Consider the following 24309-nt stretch of genomic DNA (forward strand, 5'->3'; position numbering starts at 1 on the left):
ATGTAGTTTTGGATTGTGCTACAGGTAAAAGTAATCATCTTTCATCCAGGTTAGATTAGATGAAGGTGCCTGTTCTGTGCCATATAATGCAGATGACCTCCATATAGCAGAAAGCCAAGTTTTTGTCCCATCTGCTCCTTTGTTGCTATGTTTAGAGGATGAGTTCAGAGAATAAAATATGAGGATATGACAGTAAACAGAAATAGGTCAGCAGACGCACTATTTTAAAGGATTTATGGTTAGTCCAGAATTATTTGGTCCTAGGGAGCATAATGAGTTGAAGCAACTGTATTACCTCAGTTTCTCTATTGGGAAAAAGTAGCTGTGGGCTGGATTTAAGCCTCCAGAATGCTATGGTAGGAAGGGCTGCCATGAAACATTCCCTAAGAGCCCATCCCCAGTTGCTTTAATTGTATGGCTGTCCCCTCCTCTGACTGAATGGAAGCCATCTGGAATCTGTTAGTAGGGCAAAAAAAAGAGAGTAAAAAAAGGCTATTAGAACTAATACGCTTTTTTGAGGGGGATACTTCTCCTCATTAAGATTTATGTGGCTTTTTGTAATAGACCTAGCTGGTTTCTGGACCATTCACAAAAGAGGCAGATGATCTGGGTACCCTTAAATGTGGGTGTGCCTAGGTAGGTGTTTTTCTTTGTAGTGCAGCTAAGATGTGCAGATGAATAGTTGTATTTTGATCAAAGGACAAGGAGAGCTGCCGAGGAGATGCTAGGAAGGAATTCTGTACAAATCACTATCACTGAGGTGGTCAGTTTTCTAAAACAGGGCATTTTAAAAATAAACAACATGAATTTTGTGCCAGATTGACAGCTCTAGAGACTGAACCCTTCTATTTATCCACAGAACAGGTACAGCACAGACAGCAGCACTGCGAGCTTCCCCACAGTGTCTCGTCAGTATGTCTCAGCCCTGTTCTGGAGGAACCACCTGTTGAGGTGAGAAGGTAGTTCAGTCTCTTTGTGTCCTGTCAATCCTTGGCCTGACTGCTGAGCCTGCCAAGCAGGGTGTGAACTAATGCAAACTGTGATGTAAACCTGTAGAGGCTAGACTGAAACATTCAGCAGATTTTATGTAACGTGTGATATCTGCCACATATTTGATGGTGTTCCAGTTGCCTTTTGCTTTAAGTGACATAGGCTGAGGTCAAGGAATTGATTTTGAATCCAGAGCCTCTGTATACCATTGCAAGTAGTCTAATGTTTTGGCACTGCTGTATATGTAAGAGGACATTTGTGTTAAAATCAATCTAGGTTCAATGTCCTCAATCTACATCGAAATAATTGTGCTAACTCCTCACAGTCCCTTTTTTCTCTGTAGTTTAAGGGATAGCTATGAATGTCCTATGGTATTATGAATAGCAGAAATAGATTATATAAATATGTACTACGCTAATATTTACCCTTAGTCTACAGAATTAATTAATTTACCTAATTTTGTGCATATTATGAAACACAGCCCGTCTCCTTTTCCTCTTGGCACTGCAGCTTCTACTTTATGGTCCTTGTTAATTAATACAATGTTTAGATGGTGGTGCTTTAAAAACTTGCTTTCCTTTGCGAAAAATAGTAGGAAATTGGGTAGATAATAAATTGTACAGATTAATTTACTGTCTACAGTAGGATGGCACCTAATAACACTAGGAAACAGGGGAAAGTGCTTTGAAATTTACCAAAGTAGAATGAAGCTGGATGTTTCTCAAGCTCCAGAAAAGAAATCTGCTTCAGCAGCTCTGCAATTTGAGAAATTCATCCAGGCTTAGCTTGTATTTTATTTATTGCTTTGAGGCTATTTCTCAGCTGTGACAAATTTTTCTGCAGCAAACAAAAATCTCAGTACTGATGCTTCTATATCTGTGTGTGTTTGTTTTATTTTGGTTTTCATTTTTTTAACCTTTAATACAAGAAGCTGAAACAAGGATGTGTGAGACTAGTCTCATGATTAGAGAATTTTTTTTTTTTACCAAGTTTTATATACTATCTTGAGATAGTCAGATCAGTTTTACCTTCAAACTTAACTGAGAAAAAGGGTTTTGCATACATATGTTTAATTTTAAAGCATTTATTCATATTAGTAAGTTAAGGCCAGTGTTAGCACTGATGAAGCAATGCAACTGAGCTTGTAGGTTTTTTTTCCCCTGTTTATTCTATATTTTTGTTTCTGTTTACATGCACACCTCATGTAACATTCTGAGGACTGGGAAGGTACCTTTACTCGGTAGCTGCTTATCCTGACTTTCAGGATTCTGGATAATGGCAGAATGGTTGTGTTAATTCTCCATCCCCTGATGTTTCAAATTGCTATGATATCCCCTCCTGAATCCAGTCCAGAAAATTAGCTATAATTACTGTAATGACAGCTAATTGACTTCCCTCAGCCTTTCCTCTGACATGTTGTCTTTCATCTGCAGACCCATTCTGAAGAGAGACCGTTCCAGTGTGAGGAATGCAAAGCTTTGTTCCGAACCCCATTCTCTCTACAAAGACATCTGTTAATCCATAACAGTAAGTGCTAAGTCAGAGAGGAAAATAACTTCCTCAGTTCTCACATTTGACTGAGAAAAACAGACATATGGCACCTTGCTCCAATAGACAACTTGCTATATTAAGTTAGTATTATGATTCAACTCTAACTCCAGGGGGTTAGAAAATTAAGAGCCACATTCAAGCCTTGTCTTTAAGTGCATTTAAATGCAAATCCAAATATGTGTAGAAAATCTAGCAATGATTTTAGATCTGATGACAAGAGATTTATTTTTGCATTAAGTGTGATAGTGTGGCCTCCATTTTAGGAAAGGAGAAATGGAAGCAGAGGTAACTTGGTGGCTTGCTCAGCTTTCATAGGTAATCTAGTTTAGAGCTTGAAACTGAGATTCTGTCTCCTATGCCAGCCCAGGCTGATGTTTCCTGCCTCTGGCATAGAGCTAGCAGCCCATAGAAATGCTGTGGCCGTTTTCCCTCATGAGTAACTTGTTCTTGGCATTCGGTACTGATTTTTAACTGACTGTGTAAAGATTTATTTTTGGTGGAATTTTCTTTGTCTTTAGTATTTACAGAGCCCAAGACCACCATTCAACCCTGTGAGTGTCAGCAATTTAGATTTTAGAAAATACTCATGATCTAAAGTCCTTGTAGCTTAGAAGACAGTACTTTGATTTGAGGAGTATTTACGTTGGTGCAATTAAGAAAACCGCAAACTTTTCTTTGAGGTCTTTGAGTTAGGATTGTGATGTGGGCCAGGTTTAGGTGTTTCTGAACCACCACTATTTAAGTAAAGCTTAAATATAACAGACTGTGAACTGCAGTGGGGCAGACATTGTCTAGTCTGTCTTCCTTGGTGCAAAAAGAGACACGTCTTGCTGAAGGACAGAGTAGGTGTTTGAAGGTGGTAACTTCTGCCATCTTAGCTAAAACGGTCTCCGGAATAAGTCAATGCCTTAAACTGATAATATTTGATGTTTTTATTAAACACAAGGAAGATTTTAAAATCTTTTTTTTCTTTGGAAAAAAAACCTAAAAACTCAGCAACTGGCCAACTTAACAAGGAGGCCTTAATATAGCAGAATATAAGCAAAGGTTTTATAGTCATACTGCATCTCTCTTGTCTGTTGGGTGCTATAAAAGAAGTGTTGACAGACCAATAGCAAAGTGAAAGTCATTGCTAGGATGAACTGAAGAATAAAAAATTTTCAGTTCAAGGCTGTGATTAAAACAAGGGACTCTCCTGTTGTCTGAGAAGAGCTTGTGTTCCCAGCGAAGAAATGTAGAACTCTTCCCCTCATGACCTAACTCTGAGAGTGATGAGTTGTGCTGCTATAAGGAATTTCTCATATTTGAAATAACTCAACATTATGGGCATTATCCTGCTACAGCTGGATGGTAGTTCCTCTCAGAGCACTGAAATATACCTGTTCTATTAAAAAAGGAGAGAAACAAACCAGAATCTCTAGGTGTATTTAGCTGGCTTTACTGTTCTGTGTTGTGGGAAAGAAAAAAATTGTTTGTGAAGCTTGAAACTTCTAGGAAAAATTGAAGTTCAGCCCACATATATATATATGTGTGTGTGTGTATATATATATATATATATGTATTTAAATTCAGTATCTCCTTGTTGTTTTAGAAGCAGGCACTCTGCAGAATGATGTAGAATGACTTAAATTTTATTTTACAAACTTAATTTACTGGAAAAAATTAAATTTCATAGATTTACTTCTCAAGTGTTCGTGTCTTGAAATTGTAAAATGCGTCATGGATATAACTTTCAAAATTCAAGATCAGATGTGTCTAACAAATAATAAATCTCTCCCTGCCAAACTTTTTTTTTTTTTTGTTAATATATTTTTTTTTTCTCCTAGGTTCTAGGTGTGTAAATGTAACTTGTCTTCTGAGAGTCGCACAAGCTTTTTCTCTTAGCCATGCTGCTGCTAATACTTTTAGTAACTGCGTTCTCATGTCATTAGCAATGCTGGGGCTAACCCTTTATTCTCAGCTGTAGTGTGTAGGAAGGATATAGGATACACAAGTGTATGGTAGCTCATACTTGGCTAATGCTAGCTCATGAGGCTGTAAGAGACCTGGCTAACAAGAATTAGTAACTCTGAGCATTTTCCTTGGATCATTCAGTTGTCTAGGATTGTGGAGACATGCATGGACAAGGTTGCGTTTGTTGAGAAGGGCATAATCCTTTTTATGTCTTTGCTTTCCAGAAGAAAAATTTACGTGCAGAATGTTTGTTCGTAAGAGGAATACTAATTAGCTCCTTCTACATAGGTCAGCAGCAGTAGGCACTGAAGATGGCTTGTTTTAAGTAGAGACAGTGTTCTGATGGCTCTTCTGTAATGAGATATAGGGTTTCTGTTAAATAAGGAAGCTGAGGAGAAACACTGATTATGTGCCTTCATCCAGGATAACATTTGAAAAAAAAAAAAAAGTCCAATTCTAGGCTTCGCATTCCTTTGCATGTTGAAATTTCTGCTAAGCTGAAGCCAGAACTTGGCTAAATACATACTTGGCATTGCAACTGTATATAATTAAAGAGTATTGTAATGTGTACATGCAGAGGAGATATGACTGAAGAGTATGTTAGTGCTGAAATTCCATGAATTTGAAGCTTTTTAATTTGAAGACCAGTTGATCTTTTACTACCTCATTATTTTTTGTTGTTGTTTGAAAGTCTCAAATCGTAATGGAAGTGCAGTACTGAAAATGATAGGAATGATTGCAAGCAGAACTGTAGGATAACAAGGACAAATCCTCCCAAAACTCAACAAATGTCAAGTTGTCTTAAACCATAATGAAATCATGTACATTTACAGAAATTATGCAAATACTTCTTACTTCAGAAGACATGGAAATTTATTCAAATGATGTCTGGTATTGCTTCATTTTTTTTTTTTTTCAATTAAATTTCAGACTTGGAGTTAAGTTATTAAGAGATGGAAAGAAACAAATGACTCCCTAAAAAAAATAAAATCCATGAAGCCTAGATCTTCTTATAAGAAGTAACTTTTAAAAGAGATTACTTGAATTTATTTTTCCTCTGTTGAAGCAGTAGAAAATTGCATATTACTTTAGTAAAAATAATAATGACTTTGCTTTGTTAGCAGCGTAGTCTCGTGTTCCCAAGATGAGGACTAAAGTGATTCACTGAGCAGTCAGAAGCAGTATGAGTGTTAAACATCCGCGTAACAGCATATTAAATTGCATCCCTGTTGACCTTGAATTTTTTTTCTGAGAAACAGGTTATCTAGGCTTTGGAATGTCTGTGGGTGCTTGGGGCACCACTCACTGTATTGAGAAGCTTCACTTATGTGTGTTACATGTATAATATATTATACAAGAAAAAAGCTTCTGGGTGCTTCAACATGTAGCATCAAATGGGCTTTAATATGCAGTGCACTGAAATGAATTGCCATTCATACTGGCCTTTGCAATGGGACCAAGGCTGGGATGGTTTTATCCCTGAATGAGCTTTAGCAAGGAAATACGTTTACCTCTACGTGTGCATCATTGCTACTGGAAAAAGTAGCTTTTGTGCTTATACAAGTTTGTGTCTTCTTCATATAGATCAGGAGGCTGCAGATCAGACCTCTGTCCTGAAAAATTAGAAGTGGAGGATAGTCCTGAGATTATGGTGTTATTTCTTTGTGATGTAACTGCTTGGAAAGTTTTTTGGGATATGGGCACCTGATTTCCAGTTTAGACTGGATTTCTCAATGAGTGGCATGTTCCGATGTTTAACTTGTAATTTTAATAAAGAAAGTTAACAAATCAAAGATAATATTCTCTTCTGCATTCACAGTAGCGATAAACAGAAGGTTCATTGTAGTGATTTCTCTGAAGAATCATGTCTGGTTTTTTTCTCTCAAAAGATGTATGCAGATTTTCAGAATACAATGTCTCTTCCCCTCTGTTAAGTAATTCACTGAATTTTAAAACTATTAATAATATTAACCTGACCTCTGCCATAACATTAAGCAACATCACCACAGTTTGAATAGTAATACTGCTGTAACACTTGAAAGTTATTTCATCTTTGTCATATGAGTTTGCCTCTATTGATGTGGGTGAGATACTCAAAGTAAGTATTTCTTGTTTTGAGAAGTCTTTTAAATTCAGGAAGATGTCCCTTGCCTTTTAAGTTTCAAATGAAGAAGCCTATTTCATCTTTTTGCTTGGTATCATAAAAAGGGTTTGTTACTGGAGGTGCCGATTAAAACCTATGGTCTATTTCGCTGGAAGCCATTTCCACTGGTTGCCATTTCACCTTTACCTATAGAGTTTCATCTCGCATTTCTGGATACCTTGTTTTCATGTCTACTTTCTTAATATCCCAATGACATTTTTACCGGATGTGATGTTCCTTTTCTTTTTGTTTTCAGGCCCCATGTTTTCTTTTGTGTTTGATTCTTTTATTCATTTTTCTGAAGCAAGAAGCGCTAGTGTATTTCCACAAAAATCTAGTATATTTTAAATCTTGTTTTTTCTTTGTAAGGTGAGAGGACCTTCAAGTGCGATCACTGTGATGCTACTTTCAAAAGAAAGGACACATTAAATGTTCATATTCAAGTTGTACATGACGGACATAAGAAATACAAATGTGATCTCTGTGACAAAGCTTTTGTGACACCCTCAGTCCTGAAAAGTCACAAAAAAGTGAGTAGAACAGTTCTGCCATATTCATTTCTTCTGTGCCCATAAGGTTGTGACTAAACATAAAATCCCCAGATGCTTCTGCATTTCTGGCTTTTCAGTAGAAAGCTGTGATGGTGCTTAACATTCTAAAATGGTTACTGAGATACTGGGGTTATTGGTGGCACGCAGAATCTGCAACGGTTCATCTGTATAAATCCTGTGTAAGTACTCCAGCATCAGGTGTGTTGCAGGATGGGACTGGCTGCACTGCTGTTACCATACTTCTTTTCCCTCTCTCTGCAATGGTATTGGGGTAAACTTTAGAAGAAAGCTTGCTCACTACTTTGGCCTGAGTAAGATTTAACGTTACAAGGCAAGAAATGTGAAGGAAGTAATTGAATCAAGAACAAATCAGCAGAGGAAAATCACCTTAGATGTTGCCACCAAATGTAGATTGTGAGAGTTTGTTGAATAGCATCATGCATATATTATTTGCCATATAGTGTGCACTTTGTAGGTGCATTTAACATTGTGATAACAAAACCGAGCGTAACTGAGTTGCTTGGTACAATATGGCCATGAATGTGTATGTATTTGTATTTTAATGGGAGGCAGCTACTGTTTATTGTTTATCCCTATTCTTTCTTTCACATTTCTTCTTAATTGTAATTACTGTTGCTTTGTACTGCTGTCAGGCTAGGACTTGCTGTATGTTTGTGGGCCTTGTTGTTGTAATGTATTGCTCGTATTTGGTATGAATTAATAGCTGTCTGTCTGCTATCTCCTGGTGTTGCTGTTAGAGATGGAAGTGATTTCTAAAGAACTCTGCCCTAAATAAGAGGGATTTAACATTCACATCCCTAATGTCAGGGAATGAAAACTATGCAAGTCCGTCTAGAATTGAAATGATATCTCATTTACTCTTCTTTCAGCTGCAGCATAATATGTACTATGTGAGATAAGGTTTCTATGATGTAATGAAGAATTTTATATCACTTCAATGTCTTTCATAAAAATAAGAATTAATTTCCCTATCTGAAGAGTCGTGTGCACAGCTTGAAACCCACACATAGTCAGCTGTACGTACAATTTGATGTGTAATCTTTCCTATCCTCTTTGAATTAAGTTAACACTTATAACTGAAGTAATCCAAAATTCTCCACTAGAAGAGCAGTCACAGTTATAAGGCAAAGTTATTCAATAAGCTGATAAATCTTCAGTTCAGAATTGAGCGTTGCAAGTACAGTGTGAGAAGGGATGAGAACCCATGTATGTAAGTTATTCCAAGGTGGTCTTGCTGTTGACCGCACAGGTCGGATGGGAGTGTTTGCAATTTTTTTTTTTTAAATTATTATTATTTTTAAAGTAATTCTTCTTATATCAGCAAAAGCTTGATTTCAAAAGACAAGCTCAGTGTATGATTCAGGGTTAGTGACAATTACAATATACAATTACAATGACACTTCTTGTGATGAGCTCTCTAAATGCAACCTGATTCTAGTGTTTATTGCAAACTAGATAGTATCCACTATGCAATTTGTGTGAAATCACCGAGAAACTTGCATTTTGAAGGATTATTGTCTGTCACAATTCAGATGAACTGATGGCTGCGTTTCATTCATATGAGACAGTCCGTCAGAAATCATACGCACAAATCCCCACAGAAACCTTTTAAAGCTTCAGTTCAAGTTTTCAACAGGAAAAGTTATACTAGGTTAGGTTAACTCTTTTCACTACATTTCACAATGTAATAAAATTCTGTGAAATTACAAGCTTATAAAAATAGACCTATTTATGAAGATTAATTTTTATTAGGTAACCAAGTTATTTTTTGCTGGTTTAGAAACCACTGTCACAGATACCAAACTGAAGAACAGGTACCTTATTCTTGCAGCCATGAAAATGCACAACAGTGAATAGGATATTTTTAGTAGTAAATATTTAGGAAATAGTAAACTTAGGAACTGCAAAGCCAGTTTATTTTGCCATTAATAGTGAGAATTGTTTAGAACTTTTAGAAGAAAACTGAAAGAACACCTCTAGCTAATTCCTTAGAATCTCTGCCTGATGTGATGGTATAAAATGTATAATGGGGATAATAGTGGTCAGTGTCAATACAGTTAAAATGTTCCGTATTTCACTTCTTTTAGAGCTGTGCTGAAGCTTTCGTTCTTGTCTTTCCCACCGTGTGTAGACTCACACAGGAGAAAAAGAGAAGATTTGCCCATATTGTGGACAGAAGTTTGCAAGCAATGGGACACTGAGAGTTCATATTCGAAGCCATACAGGTACAGTGTTGTGTATTGTAATGAACAGAGAAGACTTTCTAAACATATAACATGCTATCTGTAAGTATATTTGCAATTTGTCTATCTACAAACAACAGTGCAAATTTACAGGTAGGCCTAACAGCATGTTTTTCAGACATTTTACCTGCTTAACGTGTAAAACTAGACTCTATTCTCAACTGTAACTATGTATGGATGTATATATATGAATATTTAGATGTATATACAATATGAGTTCATTCATCTCTGTGGCTGCTAAGGTGTTTTGAAACTCTGATTTCATGTTAGTGTAACTTCTGACCTTATCACAACCTGCATGTTACCCAAATTAGAATGTTCTACCTTGAGTATGCTTTAACTCAACTTTTTTCTGTTGCAACTTCTTTGTGCTGATCTAATATTCCTAGGTCTGAGTTATGTAACTTATTTTATATTGGCACCCAGATTGCATTACTGTTTCCCTGTCATGCTATGTACGTGCTTCTGTAAACACACTGAAAGTAAGTTAGTCATGTTGTCACATTGATAGGTTTAATTATGCGAGTTTATGTTTTAATTTCAAATAAGTGGGAGGCAACTGAAAGGGGTTTCTTTGTGATAATTTGCTTCCAACATAAAATGTTATAGATTTGTCAGTCAAAGCATCAGTTAACAAAAATAGCCTTGCTATGACATTCCATTCACTTCACATAAGCAAATTTGGTTTGCAGGGAGATGACAGAATTGGCGTTTTAAATCGTTTAGCTTTCTAGTATGTTTGGAAAAGTCTTAATCACTTCAATCTATCAAGACCACCTGTTAAGTTTACAGGTTTTACTAGGTTTTGATATGTTGTGATTTTTGGATGAGACTGCTATAGACACTAGGAAATTTTTATCCTGGTCCTGCAGTCAGGATAAAAGGCTAAAACTGACTTTTATCTTTAGCTCTTATTCTTTACTAAATTCCCTGTTTGGAACACTCACCTCTTAGAGCAGCTATATAAAAATATACACATAAGCCTGTGTATATGCAGCCTGCTCAGGTGGTTCACCTATAATATGTAATTGTAGACACAAAAGACACTGAACGTGAAAGCTGGCAAGACCCAGAATAGCAATGCAGCAGTTCTTTCGGTTCCTGTCATAGTTTATCCCTGCTTAGGACGGAGCTAACTTCACTCACTGTCCCCACCCTCTGAGGGAAATTTGAGATAAGGACAGGGAGAGATCATTCAAATTACTGTTACAGGCAAAACAGACTCGACTTGGGGGGAAAACATTTCAATTTATTATTAATAAAACCAAAGCAGGATAATGAGAGAGAAAAATAAAAAAAAAAATTCTCCCCACCCACCCCTCTTCTCAGGCTTAACGTCATCCGAAATTATCTCCACCTGCTCCCCCCTAGCCCCAAGGAGCATAGAGGGAATAGGGAATGGGAGTTGTTTTCTGCTGCTCCCTCCTCCTCGGAAGATGAACTCCTCACATTCCTCCCCTGCTCCAGTGTGGGGTTGTTTTCCACGAGGTGCAGTCCCCCCCACAACGGCTGTCCCAGTGCAGGCCCTCCACAGGCCTCCTTCAGACATCTGCACGCCCCAGCCTGGGGTCCTCCCCTGGCTGCAGGGATCTCTGCTCCTCCCTGGGCCTCCACGGGCTGCAGGGGCACAGCCGGCCTCACCAGAGGCTGCAGGGGAACCTTGTCAGGAGCCACTTTGCTCCTCCCCTCCTTCTGCTCTGACCTTGGCATCTGCAGCCATTCCTCTCACCAGAAATTCTTCACAACCGGCTCAGGCAGACGCCTCTCAGGTTCTCTTCGCTTCTCCGCTCTTCCTTTCTTGCAGCCGGGCCGGGCCTAGTGGGGCTCAGACGGCCACCCGGTGGGAAGCCAGAGGGTGAGGGCTGCAAGGCCCACAAAGGCCCCTGCCTCCCCCTCTCCATGCCCCGCCTCTGCTTCTTTGCTACTTTTTAATTTTTTTTTTTCAATTTATTTTTATTTTTCCTCCTTCTTAAATGCATTATCACTGTGACCAACTGGCTTGGCCCTGGCCAATGGCGGGTCTGCCCTAGACCCGTCCGGGTCCGCAAAGGGGAAACTTGTAGCAGCTTCTCGCAGAAGCTGCCACTGTAGCGTCCTGCCCTGCCAAGACCCGCACAATTCCTCCTCTTTATTCTTGTTCTTTCTTCTACAACTCCCCCTTATCAACTCCTCTGAGAGTCCTTCCTGCACAATCTCATCTGTGCTGTCTTTCTCTTCAGTCGTCTGTCCCGTAAGGTGTGGTTTTCTCTTCTTTTTTCTTTGACTTCCTGAAGATGCAGAGAAGCGGAAGAAAAAACCTCTTACACTGATAGAGCATGTGGTATGAGGATTTAGAGAACCCTGGGGATTAAGTCTTTTGGAAGGACCAGCCACTTACCAGCCTGGACTGTACTTTAATGAATCGGGTAGACAAGAATAAAAGGAAGAAATTAAATATTATTGTTATTTAGTCACTCAGCACATCTGTCTGGGCTTCTAGGGATATGACTGCCTTGATTTCTAATCTGTGTTAATTTATTTCATGAAGTTATTTTGCTGTTTTAATTATGGATATTTTTTTTTCCCTCACCTTGCCATCCGATGAGGAACTACATTACCCTTTGATTTTCTGATATTTTTGCATACTAGATTTTAATGAAAATAGGTTTTTTTTCCAATGCTTAAAGGAATATCAAAATGTTACTCTAATTCTTTATTAAAATTGTGGATTCACATTCCAATGTCTTTTGCAGGCATGTCTGCTTTCTTGCCTTTTCTAGTGTGGTGCTTTTGTTTTTTCTTATTTCACAGGCCCTTTCCTTAAACGTTAAGTGTGTGTTTTCTGTGTACTCTCTGTGTTATACATCAGTTTGCACAGAGCAGAAAGGCCCTGGTTTTTCAAGTTGATAGTGCAGATAGCTCTTGGGAAAATGCTTTATAGCTGTCTGAGTGAAATGCTTTTTACACGTGTGCTGCTACCAGTTACATTTAATGTTTCAGGCCTCTTAAGCAGGCTTTCCTAAATTTAGGAGTTAGGCTGAGGTGAGGTTCATGAAACCACACACCAGAGACCTCTAACCTTGACTATAGAGCCTTGCAAAATTTGTAGCCACTATTATGTGAGAAACAGTAAACTATGACATTTTGAACTTACTTGGAGTAGAAAGGCACTGAAGATTTCCAGTACATTTGTAAATTAAATACGATGGGAGAAACTACCTTGCCGGGAGATGGTACAGGTTGGAATTATGGGAATATGCAGCGTGAAAACAACTTATGAAAGAATAACACTGCGGAAGGAGGGAATCTTTCAAGGCCTCTTTCTTTACCTAAAAAATCAGAAGCACTCACTTTAGAGAGAGTTACTAATTCAGGAAAAACGCGTTGCTAAGTTAGTTCATAATGACCTGTGATAAATAAATTCTGATCCTTTCCTTTTCCAGTCTAGCTCCTATTGTGATGTCAGTCACATTTTTGGTGGAGAATTTTGTGATTCACGTTCTTCGCTGTGAGAATCAAGTGAAAGAAATTTTCATCGTTGTTTTTGACATCATTCTATTATGATTTCTGACCATTTCTTTATTATCTCGATGAAATGGGGTGGGGAGGGGGGAAAGGAGAGTGGGGAGTTGCTGCCAAGTTGTGATTTAAAAAAACAAAACACAAAACGACCAACCTATAAATTGTATGGCAAAATGCCTTCTGTGAGGTTTAGTGAGAAAATGCTGTGGTTAGGTTCGTGTTGTACTAGAGGTGGTTTTGACTTGTGTCTTGCCTGAAGTTGTTCTGTCAAGTTGTTCATGTTCATAATGGGTGCAAACGAGTTACAAGAGGAAGTTGTTGTCCAATTATCAGTGGGCCTGAGGCAGTGTAGCTTTCTGAGGAATAGTTTGCATCATTTCCAAGGAAAGTAAGGGCAGTTGGTGAGGGGAATCCATGGTGTCTGGAAACAGTACAAAAAAATAGTTGAGTACTCATTGGATGGTTTTTAGTAATAAAGTTCACTACATTGTGAAAATCCTTGACAACTTTTCAGGGATTTTCTGAGCAGTAAGATATTTTCAGTTAATCAAACAGTAGAGCCACAAACTTATCTTATTTAGTGATAGATGTTTGGTTTCTAGATGTTGCAATGTTGAATACTTCATGCTCTTGATATCTGTTAAATTCTGTGGTTTTAAATTAATAGATTGAAAACGGTACCGTCCTATTTTTTTTTGTCTGACTTCAAAGTATCACTTTTCTTTCTCAGCTAGAAGTGAAACAACCAGCCACTGTCCATTTTCAAGAGATGATTCATCTTTGTGGATAAGCCTTCAGCTGGGGCTAGGCTGTAGGTGCAACTGAGCAGTACACCTTAAGTGTAAATATTGCAAAGACCTTCATATCTGAGTGGTTACAGCTGATTAGGTTTGAGCTCCTGGTGCAGACATTTGTGTTATCCTATTTTCTGTGCACGTGGTCAGCTAGACTTTGTTTTATTAGCTACTTTGTATAAGAGGCTTTGTTCTGTATTTACAAAATAGAGCCAGACAGAGTTCTTTTAGAAGACAGCTGTGTGTCACGTTTTATCCTTTTTTTATTTATAAAGTTGTTCTTTATAAAAGCTGAGGTTCTTGGTTGCCTTTCTGGTTCTTTGAAATTGTATTTTTTATATACTTAGTAATCTGTATACAAAAAGAGAAGCTGAATGGGTTTTTGCCTTTTATTTAACACACAGCATGTGTTCTTTAATATTGTTACTCACAGACGTATGCATGCTTCCTCAATAAGCAGTTTTCTTCCCTCTTTTATCTTAGAGTAAGGCTCTGTAAATGAGCCTTAACAGTACTTGGCCTTTTGCAGAAACTGAGCTGGTTTGGGGTGAGTGAACACGCCTGCGTGTGCATGGTTAGAGGGAAGGGGTTGATGTTTGCATCTGAACCTAGCATATTGCTGTGTAATTCATCATTGGGTTTCCAGCCTTGACATGACAGAGACAGCGCTCTGTAGGTCAGCTGAAACACTATAGCGCGTTCTCCTTCTGCTGTATCCTGTTGGTTTATGACTTCTTAGGGTCAGAGGGAGCCGAGGTTAATTCAGCAAAAGAATCCTCTGACTGCGATATAAATTCCTTGGCTTGTTCATAAATTGTAAAAGAAATTCTATGGGCTGCTCCTTGAGCTTGAAACTGGGGGCCAGGAGGTTAATTACTTCCCTAATGTTTCAAGCAACTTTCAGTGTTAAGAGTTAATGGCTGCGGTTTGTGCAGCTTCGCAGTTACCTTGTATCTAGCTACTTAAATCTGTTAACTGCTGTCTTGTGTGTGTATGTATTTGTGTGTGCCTGTATCATATACGTGTATACACACACATTTTATTTGTCTGGTATTTATTCTCTTGCTTTCCTAATTAGTTGTGGTCTAATCCCTTCCATCCTTGGGATGTTGCACATCAAATTGTGCAACAATGAAAGTTGTTCTGAGGTAGTTTATATTTGCAGGTTAATTTATTTTTGGGTTAAGAGAATTAAGTGTTTTAATTGTAATTCTGTCCCTTCTATGCTGTCTTTTACCCTACTGCATTACATAGGGAGTGGTGAGGGACAACTAATGGCCATACATGTCTTCCAGAAAATGTGTATACATGCAAATAACGGTTAAAATATAACCTTATTTTGCTTTTTCCATCATGGTTAGTCAAAGTCCTGATGAAAATCCAGTAAGATAACTATGACTTTACATCTATCCTAAATGTTTTCGAAAAGATTAGTGTTTCTATTCTATGCCATTTAAAAGCCTTGACTTATTGTGGCCTTCTTACATGTTATATTCTCTGGTATGTAGAAAAAGCGGCTTTGTTTTGTAAGCACGAGTTGAGAAGGTTCTTTGGAAACTTGCTTCCATATACGTGAGTAAAGGATAATACCAAGAGATTACATTAAAACAGCAAAAAGCATTCAGACCATGGACTTCCATATCCTTTGTGTCAACACAGTTAAGCTTACCTTTTCATTTCCATAATTAAAGACTGTTTTATAAGCTTGTGAAAACATTTCATCATACTTGTCCCCTATAACTTTAGGTGCTGGTTGCCTTCTTGAGATGTCTCTGCTTTGAGAGCCTGATATTACAGTCCTAACTTTGCTGTTGTAGTCACATTTCTACAATTTGATTAACTAGGCATTTGAGAATATTTAAAAACATATTTGAGGTCCAACTGTATAAAAAATCTAGGTCCAAATTTTGCGCTTTCATGTAAAAATTCCTGAGTAACCAAAGATAATATTAGTTATGGAGTTTGTAATAAAAATCTCTGGTTATTAACGGTAGTTCAGCCATCTATGAACATAAAAGTCTTCAGAGTAGTTGAAGGAAGTAAGGAGTTGAACTACAGTATAACTCTTGTTTATTACTGTGTAAAATATGTCTCTAAAGTTTTACTAGCTAAACAGGCAACTGTTTGTTCATGTATGTTAGAAATAATGTACAGCCAGGATCCTCATTCTAGCAAATATTCTGGCAAGTTACCTTATAAGTAATTTATATTTTCTTACATTAAAAAAAAAAGATAAAAGGGAAGCTTGAAGAAACTTCCTTTCATATCACAATGAGAGATACGAAAAAAATGTATCTGTATCTAGTCAGTGAACAGCTTGCAGATGTCTACAGATAGGTTCTATCTATTCAGTAACTTATAAATGATCTCTCTTTTATCTACCGAATTTAAGAAGGAGCTTGCAGAAGGCCTCAAAGGTAAGGATTCTGCATTTCTAAACCTTTCAGTTTATACATCATTGTCCTATTTATCTCCAGACAACAGTTAAATCTTCAAGAGGACCTGTAAAGTTTCATGCGGCTGTCAGCTTCTTGTTATCTGCTTCCACGAATGAAGAAATGTTCTTATAAGGGATAGGTTATTTGAATGATAGTGACATCTTTAGACCAAATGAATTACTGATTGATTACTGCATGTACTTGGTCGATCATTGGGTTCACTGAAGTCATAGATGCTAATACTCCGTTCATAGGGAAATCAAATTGCTTAATTCCACTGATAGCTGCAAAGAACGAAGCTTTTTTATTCTTTAGAGTAAGTGTGCCGGGTTTTTATTTGTGACTAAAATCTTAATACCACTGTAGAACTGATGAGAGTCTGTAAGTAACAAATAATGGTAGATCATGTTTACTGTACAGACTCAGGTAGCCTTCTTATTTGTAGAGGCATTTACTAGTCTTTATAATTAATTTAGTTACAAATAGCTAAAACCTCAGTTGTATCATGATAATTTTTATGGACCAGATAGGACAAACATTTTGACTCTTGGTATTAACTGCAGGTAATCTGAATTATCTGAATAAACCCAAAAGTTTGCAGAAAACAAACCTTCTCAGCTGTGAAAATACCACTTCTGTGCCTTAGAAAAGGCATGGCTAAGTACTTAGAAGAAAGAGTATTCATAGAAAAAAAAAAATTGTTAAAGCAATCTGGTTTTCCCTTATTTTGAAAAAAATAGCATTTGAGGTTTTTTCTTATTAAATATGTGACCATTTTTAGTGAATGGGAAATGCATTTGGTTGACTCATGTAAAAGCAATTCTGGTTTTCCCTTGTGCCTGGAAAATACACAAGTTTTGGAGCTTGGTTAGAAAGCATTCACAAATACACAGGCTTAGTGTTAGTAATCATTGAAGGAAAAAAAAAGCAGAAATATTTAATCTCTTCTCTTTAGTCTCCCATGATTGAATGTTGGTTAAAATGAGGAATGTGTAAGAAATGTCTCTGACTCATACCAGAGGACTGTGATTCTATGATTCTGTGTTTTTCTGTTTGTCTCAGGCAACAGGACTGTTCTCCTCAGAGCATTCAAAGAGCTTTCCCTTTCTTTATCTGGCTGACTGTGAGCGTAGAATTACATGTATATTTGGTGTTTCTGGGTTTTGTCTCAGCTGGCGTCCACAAATACTTTATCTTTCAAATAATGAAATTGCTTGGTTCTTGGCATGAGAAAGCTACTTCTGTGTGGGTAATTCGGTACCTTCTAAAGTGCTAAAGTTTGAGTGTTTAATGGTTGAAAATCAAGCAGGCCAGAATTTTGTATAGGCCAGATAGCATTTGTTTATTGACTAGTCCAGGTTTCGTAAAGAGAACAGCTTGCTGCTGCAATTGGCCAAGCTTCTTGATTGCTCGGTCATTATTTTCCCTTCCTAGAAAAAATATGTAAGAGATCGAGGCTGTTAAATGTTTTTGGAAATGCTACTCATTATCAAGAAAACTGCCACCTCTACCCAAAAGGAAATTTATTGTTTTGAATAAGTGTTTGCCTTTTCAAGGGCCATTTGACATGCTGTGCAACACCAAGGTGATGAAAATTCCTGAATATTTTCTTAAAGTGTGAATATTTATTCTTCATCCAATAATTGGTTTTCTGGCATTTTATAATTTGAGTTCTGTTGAAATAACTTGGTTCCTTGAGTTCCTATTTAACTTAATTTTAATTCCTATTTAAGTTCTTTTCTTGTGGGAGAAATTCAGTTCTGTGTATCTTAGGTTTCTTTGTCTGTGTGTGTGTACATATTTGTACAGCGCATTAACTGAGTTCTGTACAGTTAAGGACACAAACTTCCTTTTTAATTTGATGGGAACGCTGTATACAGAGCGACAGCAGCTGAGGATAAATGTGTAAAGCTGTCAAGTGCTCTATTTGAACAGATAATGTTCTAAAGCATATGTCACAGATTATAATTTTGTTATATCCGTTAACCTTTTGCCCATCCTTACTTGCTGTTGAATGCTGTCATCACCCCAGATTATCTCTGACTGAAAAAGCCTTCTTGCAATTCCCATTCTGGGCTGCCCTGTTGATCACCTGGTATGGAGTGTTGCATGTGTGATCCAGATGGCCCCCGTGCCTCCAGATTCCTCCCCAGGTGAATGGCCTTCTTTCCATCGCAGTTGGGTGATGGTGGAGTCTTCCTTCTTCCCCTCTCCTATCTCAGTCTTATGTTATGTCCTTTTTAAAGAAAGGATTCTACTTTACTGTAGCTGTTCTGAAAATTGACATTTTGAAATGATACACTCATATATGTATTTTTTTTTTAGGAAATAATATTTTAATCCTTAGAGTAAGTAGTTCAACATGTGAAAAGGACCTGTATTTAGAAGATGGCAAATGGTCTGTGGAAGATTCTGAGGGACCGCATTGCTGTAATTATTTGTTAATTTTTTTGAAGAAAACTGAAGAAAACCATTCCTTTTAAGTTACATACACTGCATGTGATCTGATGTTCAGTGAGAATTGTCGCAAGTCTTTTTCTGATGTTCGTAAGTGTTGACCTAGACCAGTGCTGCTGAATACCCACACTGACAAAGCATAGGTGTGTTAAAAAGTATACAATAACCCCTGCATAATTTTGCTGCGTAATTCAAATTCTTCATTCCTTAATGCAGCAGTTTAGGTCCAATAAAGACAGAAATCCAGGGAATTCGTACATGAAGGCTAACGTACATACCTGGGAATTGTATATAAGTGACCAGGCAAGCTGTGTGGGGACGGGGACAGTAAATATGACTCCAAATTTAACAGAATTAAATAGAAGTGATGCTCATATATGGTGTGAAAGAGCTCTGTGAGGCTGCTTCCAGCATGAGTGTAGTAGTTAATCAAATGCACACTTTAGCATGCTGTTGACCATCTTCTTTGTGCCTGTTTTTTTTTTTTTTTTCTGGTCTCTTCAGACACTTTTGTTACAGTCTCTAGATTAGGACTATTTCTCTTTTGCATGTTTCATTTGTCTCATTTGATGGGAATATATTTGTCACTTGTGAAGTCCGTATTTGGTTGATCTTAAGGTAATTGTTTCAGAGTAATCACTAACATTTGTTTTTATATCAAGTTTCCACCTGATTTTGTAATTGGCTTTTTTTTGGTGGCTAAACTGACTACAGGGAATGCAAAATACAGTGTGAAAATTAGCAACACACATGACTAATTTGAATTATTCTTTCTCAACGTCTTTATTAAATATCTAGCTATAGCCACTGAAGTCTTGAAGAACTAATGTATATTTAGTTTTGTTTCTTAATTGTTTTGTTCCTAGAGATATCTGTATTTGGGAAATCTGGGTGCTAAACTCGCCGTAAATACTGCCTTTTACAGTATCTTTAGGAAACTGTCTGTCCCGAGTTGAACTGGAATGGAAGAATTTAGTGTTTATATTTTTATGCTACATTAAAGTCCAGTGGGTATTGTGATCTCAAACTAGAGATGTACATGAGGAAAGAAAAAAGTATCAGTTCTATCATGACGTGTTTTCAGATCAAAATCCCATATAGTTTTCAATCATGGAATTGTTTTTTGTAATCCTTGTATTAGGGTTAAATTTATTTTTATTATGTTAAAAGCTTTGGTTTTGTTCATCCAAAATCTGGAAGTAGAATGTCTAGACTTTGAATTATATTAAATCCACTGCAATTTATCCAAGGATTATTTGTTTGAGGTTATTTTATTTGTACAGAAGTGCCATTAATGTGTTGAGCAGTTTGTTCTTGGGCAGCAGGGATATGACAGTCAGCTGTAACTTGAGGGTAAACATAGAATTTATTATGTCTGCCTTACTTGAATGTTTTGCTATTTTAATGATAGCTATTTTTTTTAGTTATTGTTGCATTCACAACATTACTTCTGGGCATGTTTACTGGACCAGCTGTCAAATTAAGATGTTTTTAATATGCCTACTGGATTTTGATACTGTACTAAAGAAGACAGCCTGCTGAAGTGTTTTAGTGAGAAGTGCAGATCAGAGTCTCAGTTGGGCTTGCAAACAGTAACGTAGAAGGTCAGGCCTTTTTTCAGGTATTTTCCAAATGTGAAGTGTTAAGATTAAGGCATGGTAGTGTTTTTGGAGGTTAAAAGATTTTTTTTTTTTCCTCCCATATTATCCATACTTTTAAAAAAAAGATTTTTTTTTTTTTTTTTAAAGCAACCAACCGCCCTCACTTTGTGAAATAATATCTTTGAAAATTTGCTCTGCTATTGACTGCAGTGAAAGGACATCATAGTAAAAAGCCAATGCACTGATTTACTTCAGTATGATGCCCCTGGTCTCCAAACATAAAGATATTTCTACATTTTATATATATTTATGTATTAAAATATATATATATATAAACATACTTCAAGTTGTAAATCCAAGAAGAAATTGTACTTTGTCACAGGGGAAACAGCTTGCTTTCATTTTGATGCTTGTAACTCCTTTTTGTGAGGACAAGAGAAATACGTAGAGATAAATGACATACAACACCATTTCATTTGCTCATCTTGGTCTTAATCGCCTTGCCATAGATCCGTTCCTTTTCTGACCAATGAAGTTTTACATCTGGAAATATCCAAGTATTTATTGTGCGTGAGTTGATCTGAAGTTTAATATTCCAATGGTTATAATTTATTTTTGCTGGTCTTTGATTGCAGACAAATGTGAAAGCACTGATGCATAGTGTCACCTTCCCAGGACCTTTTATCACATTGCACTTGCTTTCTAGTTTTTCTTAGTGACATTTCTAAACTTTATTGAAACACAAAACCCTCTCATTTGTGAACACTTGCAGCAGTTCTGGATGAAAAATTGCATTTCGGCAAACCTTCCTATGTGGGACAACATATTTAGCATTCATTACTTCGGATGTGTTTTTTTCTCTGTTCTCGTCTTATGCTATTTGCATCTCAGTATTAGAGAAAGGATCCACTGCTCCTGTTTGTCTTACAGGGACAGACTGTGTAAGACTCCTCTCAAGGAACACCTTCTTCCCCAGTGGTCTCATTGATGAATCAGTTACTGGGATCATTCTTATGAGCAACGGACTGGTAGCATCAATAATGTTTGCGTAGTCTAGTTCTGAAGCAAGGAGAAAAGTTAATTTTTGCCAGAGATAGAGAAGTTAGTAAGTAGGATTGTAGTAATCTTGACAAAATCTGCTGTCCGTAAGGTTCAGATATCTCATCTGAATTATTTGCTGAGGCTCCTGATACAGTAAATGGAGAAAAAGATAAATTGGCGGAGAGCAGTTCGTTAGTTCTCGGACAGGCGACAAAGTCAGGCCCTTTCCAGAGCGTGATTCATCCTGACTTTGTTTTATTCTTAATTTAATTGGGATTCACAACAACTAGTTAAAACTAGACATTACATTTTCACATGGTTGATGTCAAAGGAGGAGAAACTTACTCTTGTTCACAGCTCACGTAATATTAAAAGAAAAAAAAATTTCATTTTAAACCATTATAAGTATCCATATATTTCTCACACAGCGGCACAAACTTGTCTGTGGACTAGTTACAGAGAGACTAAGAAATTTATTCTGAGAAAAGTGACTCTTGCAAGCACAGATTTGCTTTAAGTGGCCTGCAGTTAATTTTGTTAAATCCTAAAACTCTTCAGGGTAGAAGACAAGTTCCACATTTAAAAGATGTGTATGCACAGGGGAAACAGTTGCCTATGTAAGCACAAGGGCACTTGTATATATTTTGAGCATACAAGCTACAAAGATTAGGTGAAAGAAAATAAAAAGAGCAACAGTAAAATTGCTTGGGGTCATCTTTTAGGTTGTTTGGTTGACAATTATTAATGACACAAGTACATGAGAAGTTGTTGATGTAATTTGGAAAAATAGGATGCCACCAAGCATCAATGTCAAGTCAGAGCTTGCAGTCTGTGTTACATAGTAAAGTCGATTTTTGGAACAGTGGAGATTTTTAAAAGTTTACGATACCTAACAGCTGCTTGAAGCCGGTCTTTCAGGTGCAACGTGTTGATATGAAGTCATGCTGTTGCCCTCTACTGGCATCTGCTGAAAGCTCTTAAGGCCTTACTCATGAAGTACCATGGTCTCCATGGTTGGTTTCTGAAGGATGCTGTTAATCCCTTTCAGACAAGCTCAAAGCCGTCTTCTGAAAGCAAAAGTATTTCTCTTTAAAGAGAGTCGGGGACGGAGGAGAGAGAGAGGAGGGGTACAACTCCTACCTGTCAACACTCACCTGCTTACAAACTGCTGAAAGCTTTAACTTCTACATTCAAAAGCCCTAAACCATAAAAATGTTGGCTGAATTAAATATTTGAGTACTGACAACTGTTGGAATGTTTGAATTTTGAAGCCATGGATTAAAGACATTGAGGGTCATGAGAGAGAGTATCGTATTTCAAATTGCTCGTTGAAAACGCAGCTATAACACAGTGATTGTTGTCATCCTAAAAAAAAAAAAAAAAAAGCCAAATTCACAAAATTGTACTTTCTGAGACATGGCAGAATACGAGAGAGAAAAATATTTGTATTTCACAAGTAATTTGCTACACAGTTTTATGCTCCTGCCCTTAAAAGAGTTACCTAAACAGTAATAAAAGAAAAGAATAGAATAGTCTATCTACTAAATAAGTTTGGGGTATTTTATCCACTTGCTTAAATAGGGGAGCAACTCAGCTGCTCTCAACTCTCTGCACGACCTGTGACTTTATGGAGATTTTATGTACAACAGTGAGTTACCAGTTGATCAGCTGTACTGTGTTCACAGTTGGTCCTTCTGAAGAGCTGCTTCTGTAAGCCGTGTCCGTTACATACTTTTTGTGATCCTTTGACATCTTATTCCCAAAAAAGATGACATCCAGTAGCTTCTCTCTGAGCAATCATGGAGGAACGCCTCATGCAGAGAAAGGACAAGAAGAGTCATGAGGCTTCCCTTCTCCAAGTCAGGATGAATATCCTTGGTTTGGCGGACTGTGGAGCTTTAAATGCTTATCGCTGTTACTGCCACTCTCTTGCACTCTGATCTTTGGCACATCAGTCTAGTTGTTTTTTTAACTGTAAAATGTAATTAATCTTACTTACCTATTTTCCAGGATTGAGTATGAGTGTTAATAAATGTTTGACATTTGGACTATGTTAGATCTTTCTGTACGTGCAAGATTCTTTCAGGAGCAGAAAGCTGTGCGTTGACTTAGTAGAACAGGCTTTGCTTAACTTGTATTTTCAAATAAAGGTTTGTTACACCTCTGACATTATGATTGTATAGAACAAATGCCATTTTGTTAATAGAAAAATAGTTATTGTGTCTTAATTTGTTGACTTGTATTTTTGTACTAGATACAGTCTGGTATTTGTTCTTAAAAGTGTTGTATACAGGAAGAGAAGGCAATCGACTCAGATTCCAGTGCATTGCCTAAAGAGTTAAAAATTAATATCCCCTTGGGGAATTGCAAAGCTTTATCACTTTTTCCAAATTATGGAGCTCATGTAGCAAGTCTTCACTCTTTGATTCTGAATAGCTCAGTATCCACATTACACTAATGTGAGTTTGGGAAAATCGATGCTGAATGACACCAGCTTAATGGAGCATTAAACTGAATACCTTTAAGATATTGGATGCTGCAAAGGCGATGCTGAGATCCTTCTGCTTCCATTTCAATTATAAATTGCAACCCAAAGATTGCAGAAACTTTTTACTAACTGTCTTCTAACGCAACTAGTTCAGATACAGCATTAAAAAGGAGTAGATTTTATATTTCGTTGGGATTCTGACACCCAGAGGGCTCTAATAATGACCAGATGTGAAACAGAGGGGGCAGTTAATACCTAACCGTAAAAATGACCATGTGTAAGTCACCGTAGAATGTGGTTTGAGCAAGGGCAATAGGTGTTTCCTTCCCCCCCCCCCCCCCCCCCCATCTCCCCCCACCCCTCAAGGCTCTCTGTGTGTATTTGTATTTTGGTAGAACAAATTCAAGCAGCAAAGAGGAATATTTTAATCCAGCCCTGCTTCCTGCTCAGGCAGACCTTTATTTTTATTTTTTTTTCTAATGCTTAGAGCTCTCTTTGTTTGAACTGAGTGTGAAGACCAGGGCAGAAAAAAGTATC

The 24309-nt window shown here is 37.3% G+C and overlaps 1 protein-coding gene across 2 annotated transcripts in view; it reads left to right on the top strand.

Moving 5' to 3' along the window:
• Positions 1 to 24309, top strand: part of PRDM5 (PR/SET domain 5) — an 81649-nt gene that overhangs the window by 38224 nt on the left and 19116 nt on the right. The window contains exons 11-14 of one of the 2 annotated variants that reach the window (XM_086746905.1): positions 865 to 951; positions 2424 to 2517; positions 7007 to 7167; positions 9341 to 9434. In XM_086746905.1, the coding sequence (XP_086603031.1) occupies positions 865 to 951; positions 2424 to 2517; positions 7007 to 7167; positions 9341 to 9434 (436 nt within the window). The remainder of the gene's footprint in view (positions 1 to 864; positions 952 to 2423; positions 2518 to 7006; positions 7168 to 9340; positions 9435 to 24309) is intronic. The other variant, XM_086746906.1, reaches the window with a different exon arrangement.

This window comes from Chlamydotis macqueenii, chromosome 4, assembly GCF_036417535.1.
Source record: "Chlamydotis macqueenii isolate bChlMac1 chromosome 4, bChlMac1.mat, whole genome shotgun sequence".
NCBI lineage: Eukaryota > Metazoa > Chordata > Aves > Otidiformes > Otididae > Chlamydotis > Chlamydotis macqueenii.